The sequence below is a fragment of the Oncorhynchus masou genome, chromosome 13, assembly GCF_036934945.1.
Source record: "Oncorhynchus masou masou isolate Uvic2021 chromosome 13, UVic_Omas_1.1, whole genome shotgun sequence".
In the NCBI taxonomy this organism is placed as follows: Eukaryota; Metazoa; Chordata; class Actinopteri; order Salmoniformes; family Salmonidae; genus Oncorhynchus; species Oncorhynchus masou.
The window spans coordinates 63,919,152-63,928,809 of record NC_088224.1 but is presented as its reverse complement, the minus strand read 5'-3'; the positions used below and the strand labels follow the sequence as shown (position 1 = coordinate 63,928,809).

General features: G+C 39.0%; 1 protein-coding gene across 1 annotated transcript in view; it reads left to right on the top strand.

Annotated features, from left to right (window-relative positions):
- Window positions 1-8,693, top strand: part of LOC135553390 (neurobeachin-like) — a 334,327-nt gene extending 325,634 nt beyond the window's left edge. The window contains exons 56-59 of the mRNA XM_064985529.1: window positions 3,662-3,763; window positions 4,476-4,672; window positions 5,146-5,297; window positions 5,830-8,693. Coding sequence (XP_064841601.1) covers window positions 3,662-3,763; window positions 4,476-4,672; window positions 5,146-5,297; window positions 5,830-5,920 — 542 coding nt within the window. The 3' untranslated portion in view covers window positions 5,921-8,693. The remainder of the gene's footprint in view (window positions 1-3,661; window positions 3,764-4,475; window positions 4,673-5,145; window positions 5,298-5,829) is intronic.
- Window positions 8,694-9,658: the final 965 nt, after the last annotated feature.

The window sequence follows — 9,658 nt, the reverse complement described above, 5'->3', positions numbered from 1 at the left end:
GGCTATTTAAAAAGAATGAGCCAATGATGCTCTGTGGCTAAGTCAAGCTCTCTGGTAAAGACTTTTAAATGATTTTATTTAGACAGGAGTAATTATATCATTTTTACGTTAGGGGAAGCCAGCCTCCGAACAGTGCACTGTGCACCCTGCCAACTTTCCTTTCTAATGTTCAAGTGGCTGAAACCAGAGATCTGTATATAATGCCTTCCAACAAGTTTAGGTCTGCATATTGTGCCCATAGAAACGCATTGGGCTTATTCCTCCCTGCAGAGACTAGCGGACGAAACAGTGCCACTCGGTCTTACTATATGTAGCCCATGTATCTGATGCTGTCTGGCCAGAAAAAGTATAACATACTGTAGTCCTTTTGTCCAGACAGCGTCAGATACATGGTCTACACATACAGAGACAGAGGGGTGCTGTTTTGCTCACTCAGGTGCTTTATCTGAGATTAATGCATCTTTCTGTCATGCGCATCTCAGTCAAATAAATGATAATTATTTCAATATTTTATTTGGTTGGGGAAGGGCGGACCAGGCCCCCTGGGGCCCGCACATAACACCGGTGTGTGTCACTTGCGTTCCAGTAAATACTCCAGATGTCTTGCTATTCAGCTCCAGTGTGATTTGATTTCTGCTGCTCTTCTCACTTAGTTCCTCATACTCACTAATTATCTGTGTTCAAAACAACCACTTCACCATTTGTCGTGTGTGTGTGTGTGTGTGTGTGTGTGTGTGTGTGTGTGTGTGTGTGTGTGTGTGTGTGTGTGTGTGTGTGTGTGTGTGTGTGTGTGTGTGTGTGTGTGTTCGTGTGTGTGTGTGTGTGTGTGTGTGTGTGTGTGTGTGTGTGTGTGTGTCTGTGTGTTTGTCTGTGTGTCTGTGTCTGTGTGTTTGTCTGTGTGTCTGTGTCTGTGTGTTTATCTGTGTGTCTGTGTCTGTGTGTTTGTCTGTGTGTCTGTGTCTGTGTCTGTGTGTCTGTGTGCGTGTGCGTGTGTGTGTTTGTGTGCGTGTTCGTATATATAATGTATGTGTGTGCTGTGCATGAACTGGTGTCACATGAGGTTGAGCTGAGTGTTTTTCTCATTATCTTTACTGAAGATAATTAAGAATTTCAGCTTGGTTTGTTCCAATTAATAGAGGGTGCTGCAGCACTATACTGCAGGAGAAAACACTCCCATGGTACACACACACACACACACACACACACACACACACACACACACACACACACACACACACACACACACACACACACACACACACACACACACACACACACACACACACACACACACACAATGCTTACTGTACTGTGCACCTTCCCTAACAAAGGAAGGTTTCTTCTATGGAGAGAACTTCAACTAATCATATTCCATATCAATCAAACCAGGATGTTTGATATCAGTTTTTTCAGAGTGAACATTTAATAATTTCTTCACTATAGATTAAACACATAGTGGTCTTCAGTAGCTACCTACAGTACCAGTCAAAAGTTTGGACACAACTAGTCATTCAAGGGTTTTTCTTTATTTTTACTTTTTTCTAAATTGTAAAATACTAGTGTCGACATCAAAACTATGAAATAACACATATGGAGTCATGTAGTAACCAAAAAAGTGTTAAACAAATTAAAATATAGTTTAGATTTTAGATTCTTCAAAGTAGCCACCATTTGCCTTGATGACAGCTTTGCACACTCTTAGTATTCTCTCAACCAGCTTCACCTGTAATGCTTTTCCAGCAGTCTTGAAGGAGTTCCTACATATCATTTTCACTTGTTGGCTGCTTTTCCTTCACTCTGCTGTCCATGTCATCCCGAACCATCTCAATTGGGTTGAGGTCAGGTGATTGTGAAGGAAAAGTCATCTGATGCAGCACTCCATCACTCTCCTTCTTGGTCAAATAACCCTTACACTGCCTGGAGGTGTGTTTTGGGTCATCGTCCTGTTGAAAAACAAATGATAGTTCCACTAAGTGCAAACCAGATGGGATGGCGTATCACTGCAGAATGCTGTTTTAGCCATGCTGGTTAAGTGTGCCTTGAATTCTAAATAAATCACAGACAGTGTCACCAGCAAAACATCATCTCACCTCCTCTTCCATGCTTCATAGTGGGAACCACACATGCGGAGATCGTCCATTCACCTACTCTGCATCTCACAAAGACACAGCGGTTGGAACCAAAAATCTCCAATTTGGACTCATTACACCAAAAGACAGATTTCCACCAGTCTAATGTCCATTGCTCATGTTTCTTGACCCAAGCAAGTCTCTTCTTATTATTATTTAGTAGTGGTTTCTTTGCAGCAATTCGACCATGAGGGCCTGACTCGGTCTCCTTTGAACAGTTGATGTTGAGATGTGTCTGTTACTTGAACTCCGTGAAGCATTTATTTGGGCTGCAATTTCTGAGGCTGGTAATTCTAATTAACTTATCCTCTGCTGCAGCAGAGTTAACTCTGTGTCTTCCTTTCCTGTGGCGGTCCTCATGAGAGCCAGTTTCATCATAGCGCAAGATGGTTTTTGCGACTGCACTTGAAGAAACGTTCAAAGTTCTTGATATTTTGGCTGACCTTCATGTCTTAACGTAGGGATGGACTGTCGTTTCTCTTTGCTTTTTGAGCTGTTCATGCCATAATATGGACTTGGTCTTTTACCAAACAGGGCTTTCTTCTGTATACCACCCGTACCTTGTCACAACACAAGTGATTGGCTCAATCGCATTAAGAAGGAAAGAAATTCCACAAATGAACTTTTAACAAGACACATGTTTAAGTGAAATGCATTCCAGGTGACCACCTCGTGAAGCTGGTTCTGAGAATGCCAAGAGTGTGCAAAGCTGTCATCAAGGCAAAAGGTGGCTACTTTGAAGAATCTCAAATATAAAATACATTTTGATTTGGTTACTATATGATTCCATATGTGTTATTTCATAGTTTTAATGTCTTCACTATTATTCTAAAATGTAGAAAATAGTTTGAAAAATTAAGAAACGAGTATGAACGAGTATGAACAAGTATGCGTGTCCAAACTTTTGACTGGTACTGTATTTGAGCTATTTAGTTGTATTATTAATAAAGCAGTTAATCATAATTTACGATACAATTTTAAGATGAACAATAATACTTTTGTCAGACTTCAGTTCACAGCAATCTAGGTAGGAGAGTATTATATGATTCATATATGACAGTTGAAGATGTTGTAACCCTTGGCAGGAAGAGGACCGCGCCCTCTCATGTACATCAGCCTGCATGTGTCCTTAAACACCTCAGGCCTCATTTATCAAAGGTCTGTACCCACTCAGCCCAGTTTTCCCACAAAGGGGTTTTATCAACATTTATCAATGTTGAACTTGATGGGAAACTTTGCTTTTCTCCATGCAAATCTCAGATCAAGGGATGATCTGCCGTCACAACATTTATATGACAATTGACAAGGACCTCGCTAGAAGCAGCTGGGTGGGTGTCACTCTCACAATGTCTGTGGTCAGTTATTTATCAACATAACCACACATTTGAGTCCTGATGAATGCTCTTATTTCAGAAAGTTACATTCTTGTCAATCGCTCCTAAAAAGTGCATCCCCCAGTGAAGTGCGCTCTGTTGCAACGATCCCAGACCATGGTATGTTGTCCTTAATAAAACCCAACTGTTGTGTTCCAGGTGACTACCCGGCACCGCGAGCTGTGCTGACAGGCCATGACCATGAGGTGGTGTGTGTCTCTGTGTGTGCCGAGCTGGGACTGGTCATCAGTGGAGCCAAAGGTCAGCAGAGACAGCCTGAGTCCCAAATGGCACTCTATTCCCTGTGTAGTGCACTTCTTTTGACCAGGGCCCATATGGCTCATATGGCTTTATCTCCTTCATCTAATAATAATGATTCATCTTGTTTATAAAGTGCTTTTCTCGCACCCAAGGCACTATAGAAAGAAGTACTATAAAATTGAAGTCACAGTATTTAAAAAAAACATACACTATATAAAAAACATATGTGGACACCCCTTCAGATTAGTGGATTTGGCTGTCAGCCACACACATTGCTGACATGTGGCCTACCACAGCAACGTGTGTGGCTGAAATAGCCCAATCCACTAATTTGAAAGAGTGTCCACATACTTTTGTTTATATGGTGTATTTGAGTTGGCTGATAGGATTGTAATGTCACATGCCACAGTACATAGTTGAGTTATCTCAGTTAGGAGTGGAATGTTGAGGATCTCAGTTAGGAGTGGAATGTTGAGGATCTCAGTTAGGAGTGGAATGTTGAGGATCTCAGTTAGGAGTGGAATGTTGAGGATCTCAGTTAGGAGTGGAATGTTGAGGATCTCAGTTAGGAGTGGAATGTTGAGGATCTCAGTTAGGAGTGGAATGTTGAGGATCTCAGTTAGGAGTGGAATGTTGAGTAACATTCTTGAAACAGTGTGTGTGCATACGTCCGTGCGTGTTCGTGTCTAACTCTATCTTGCTCTCCCTCCAGAGGGTCCGTGTCTGGTCCACACTATAACAGGGGACCTGCTGCGGGCCCTGGAGGGCCCAGATAACTGCCTGTGTCCCCGCCTCATATCAGTGTCCAGCGAGGGCCACTGTATTATCTGCTACGAGAGAGGACGTTTCTGTAACTTCAGCATCAATGGAAAACTACTGGCTCAGATGGAGGTCAACGACTCAACACGGGTAAGACCACAGACACAATATGTGCCTAGTAAAAGTCTACACACGCCTTACACAGTCTTCACATTTTACTGTCTCAAAATTAAATATAAAAAAGGGATTCAATTGGGGAGGTTTTCCACCGATCTACAGAACCTACTCCACATTTTAAAAGTGAAAGAGAATTATATAGCATTCTCCAAATGAATAATAATAATATATATATATATATTTAAATTAAGATATCTTGATTGCATTCTTGATTGCATAGGTCTTCACACGCCTTTTTTAAATCTGAAATTCTCAAGCTCAGTAAATTGTGTTTGTAATCATTGCTGGACAGCAGTATTCAAACTTAGTGCACTACATAGGGCCTAGGGTCTAAATATCTAAAGTAGTTTACTACATAGGGCCTAGGCTGTGATTTGAGGTAGATGTTATTGTGATTTATTTTTATGTCATTTATTATTATATAATTATTATGATGTGCTCCCTAGGCCATTATGCTGAGTAGTGATGGTCAGAACCTGGTGACAGGTGGAGACAACGGGGTGGTGGAGGTGTGGCAGGCCTGTGACTTCAAACAACTCTACATCTACCCAGGCTGTGATGCTGGTGTCCGCGCAATGGACCTCTCTCACGACCAGAGGTTAGTCCTGTTAGTCCACCCAGTTAGGTTGCCTCTACAACAGGATCAATGGCTTGTGTGTGTGTGTGTGTGTGTGTGTGTGTGTGTGTGTGTGTGTGTGTGTGTGTGTGTGTGTGTGTGTGTGTGTGTGTGTGTGTGTGTGTGTGTGTGTGTGTGTGTGTGTGTGTGTGTGTGTGTGGTTGTAGAGCGGTATGTAGGCTGTAACACTGAAAGGGCCTCTGTGTTTCATGCTTGTCAGGGTACATTTGGGGAAACGGAACGTTTGCAGTTCAGTGAGCTTTGTTTTCTTTAAATAGAACCGGTTGCCATAGAGACAACGAAATTGCAGTGCAAGGTTCTGAAAGCACTCTTGCCTTGGAGCAATACACAAGCGTCACTTTCCTCACACACGCATACATACATACACACACACCACACTCACACACATACACACCTATTGTGTTTATGTTAGTAAAGTAATGGGTCATATAGAGGTACATTGTGTTGATGAACATACTGTATTTTATGTGTGTGTGTGTGTCCCCTCCCCCAGGACTCTCATCACTGGCATGGCATCCGGCAGCATTGTGGCATTCAACATTGACTTCAACCGGTGGCACTACGAGCACCAGAACAGATACTGAGGGTTACAGAGACAGAGAGGCAGTACAACATGGCTGCAGGTTTGGAGGACACCTGGACACTACTGTTAACCAACTACACAGGTTAGCTGCTGTTAACTACCTATACAAGTTATCTAATTACGGTATAAGAGTTAACTAATGCTAACTAACCTCACAGGTCAACTACAAGTTAACTACAGGTTAACTAACTAACCATAAACTGTAGGAATACAGTTGGGTCCGCAATTATTGACACCCTTGATGAAGATTAACAATAATGACTGTATAAAATAAATAATTCTGAAACTGAGCTATATTATATGCTCCCAAAAATGTGAGAATTATATTATTTTATGTTAATAGAATTGCTTAGAGAAATAAATGTTGTTTAACAAGTTTAAAAAACTATTCTCAAAAAGGTAGGAGTGAAAATTAAAGCTTCCTGAAGATTCTTAGAAATAAAGTTGTCAAAAGTGTAGTATTTGGTACCATATCCCTAGCATGCAATGACTACATCAAGCTTAGGATCCTACAAACTTGTTGGATGCATTTACAGTTTGTTTAGGTTGTGTTTCTGATTATAGAATGGTAGAAATGAATGGTAAATAATGTATTCTGTCATTTTGGAGTCACTTTCACTGTAAATAAGAATATGATACGTTTCTAAACATTTCGTAATGAATGTGGATGCTACCGTGATTACAGATAATCCTGAGTGAATAATGATGAGTGGGAAAGTTACAGAGGGTCAAGATCATACCCCCAAGACATGCTAACCTCTCACCATTACCAATAACAGGGAGGTTAGAATGTCTTGGGGGTATGATCTTTGACCTGTGATAATCTGAAGTACCCAAAAGGGCCACTAGATGTTGTGTGATAGATTACGTAAAATCCTTAAAAGAAACCAAAATGCTGGTAGTTTATTGGTAAACTTTAAACATTTGCAGTAATACCCTCCCTTTGCAACCTGTATTTAAAAATATATATATATATTACTTGTTAAACAAAATATCCCTTTCTCTGAGCAATTGAATTAGTGTAAAATAATACTTTTTTTTATTATACAATATGGCTCAGTATTTGAATTATTTCTTTTATACAGTCATTTTTGCTTATATTTATCAAGGGTGTCAATCATTTCAGACCCCACTGTAGATACTAAGGCCTAGAAAAAGACAGGTTAAAATATAGGTTAAAAGACATGGAGAAAAAATCCCTTCAACTGATGATCTTAGAAGAAGAGGTCAGTTATAGTGCTACAGTGACAGTTTCTTTCAACACTGATTTAAAAAAAATGATTTTATTCAACTGGTCATATTTAAAACTGTGAAAAATACAATAAACAAACCTACGGTTAATAACGTTTATACAACATTTGTATGTCAAATTACATATCAAACTTGGGACACTTTTCTAGGAAAAAAGGAAAAAACTGTTGTATATAAGGATGATGGAAAGAGTTTATTTCCAGAAAAGATTTGAAAAGAACAAGACGTCTCCATTTAGTCTCCATTTTGACAGTTGAACCATAATTCTCTGTTCCAAACCGTGACCTGACTCCCTCACATCGTATCTTAGAGTGCGCCCAAAATGGTACCCTGCTCCCTTTATAGTGTGCAACATTTGATCAGGACTCATAGGGCTCTGGTCAAAAGAAAGGCACTATAAAGGGATTAGCGTGCCATTTGGGACGCAGATTAGTTGGTTTGTAATAATGACTGATAGTTGGTCTCCCATCACAGTAGTCTATTGATGTAGGTGTCAAAAACAACAAATTGTTCTATGTTAATTTGATAATGTGTTTACATGTCTGTAAGGGCAATTTCAGAACTCTACGTACTGTGTGAAATGTGTTCATTGTAATTGTAATTTGTTTCTTAATCACGTTTCACATTATTAGCAGGAAATAACAATCCTTGTAATGATTTCCATCCCATTTGTTGTTCGGTAACAATTTTATTTATATTTCAACAAAGGCAAGGATATAAAATGACTTTTATCTACTTTTAAAATGACTACCACAGGCTAGTCAGGTTTAGCACTGAATTCTTTAGTCGTCATGGTTTGTATTTCCAGCTAATGGATTGATAAGGAAGGCAGTGCAAGACATCAGTTGTAGAAACTCTGGATGATAACTATGGCAACTCAATTTGAAAACTATCAATACCATGAGTTTATTAAAGCCTGCAATCCAGACCTGTTTTGTACTACCATTCCACTCATTGTACTCTGTGTCATATGCCAAACATGACATGATATTTGGCATGGCAAGTAGTGGAAAGGAATGGAATGTTAGTGCAAACAGACTGATACCCAGGCTAAATGAAAGGTTGGGGCATGTAGCTAACCTAACCAAGAACAGGCTATAGTCATCCAAAAATGATTCTTAACTATTTTGAATAAACAGAAAATATTACAACGATGTTAAATATACCACATGTGAGTTGACAGTAAGATGAAAAGGAAAAAACTAAATGACATTATGCAAAGAGTTTGGATTTGCATTGTAATGGTACAGACAGCAGCCTAGCTAAACCAGGGGCTCTACATGCAGAGACCCACAGTGGCTGTTGTATGGAGAATCCATCTTACTTTACTGGTTTGATTCATAATAACCATCAATATGAATTTGACATTCTGGGTTTATTTAGAATATTTGACAAATATTTGTGTAAGGAGGATTTAGCTAAATAAATGCATTTTATTTGTGTTGACATTAGCACTGCAATTTGATGTCGTTTTTTTAAACAACATTTCTTATTGCTTTCAATGTTTTGTTTTTATTTGTATGTAATATATGTTGTTGATATACGTATATCATATGATTTTATAAGTTATTTGTATGTAATATATGTTGTTGATATACGTATCTCATATGATTTTATAAGTTATTTGTAAGTAATATATGTTGTTGATATACGTATATTATATGATTTTATAAGGTATTTGTATGTAATATATGTTGTTGATATACGTATATCATATGATTTTATAAGGTATTTGTATTTACCTATTGTTTTTTGCTTGTGTTGCAATTTCTGAGGTATTTGCCTTGTGTTTGTTGGAAGCTGTTTTACATTAAGCTCTGCCAATATATACAGATTGATCAACTGTGCAATATAAAATTGGTTTCCTTTTTGTTGTATTTATAATAAAAATAAATAAAGCAAGCTCTTATGCAGGTGAATGTCCATTCTTTATAGCAGTCTAAACATAACTAGTACTGTGTTTACCTAATAGTCTGGCATATAGAATAGAGTATGTATATGTATTTTACTAATAAACCCATGCACTAAAAGTTATCTAGAGAGTGGATGCTCAACGTGCTGAAATGTTTATTGTGTTTGTTGTTGTTTTACTACTATCTTCTGGATCTGGTACAGATTATCCTATACTGCCATCTACTGACTGGATGTTGTTATTGCTGCTGCTGTGGCTGCTGTTTGTAAATCCCAGATTGTTCTACTGTCGTCCCCCTGGAACGACGCAGCACAATGACCAGGCTCTCAGATTGAAGAAGTGATTTATTCACAGGTTTGGCTTGCTGATGACCACAGCAAAAGGGTTGCTTCTTCAGGAACAAAGACCATTCACTACCATCATCAGGAACAAAGACCATTCACTACCATCATCAGGAACAAAGACCATTCACTACCATCATCAGCAACAAAGACCATTCACTACCATCATCAGGAACAAAGACCATTCACTACCATCATCAGGAACAAAGACCATTCACTAACATCATCAGGAACA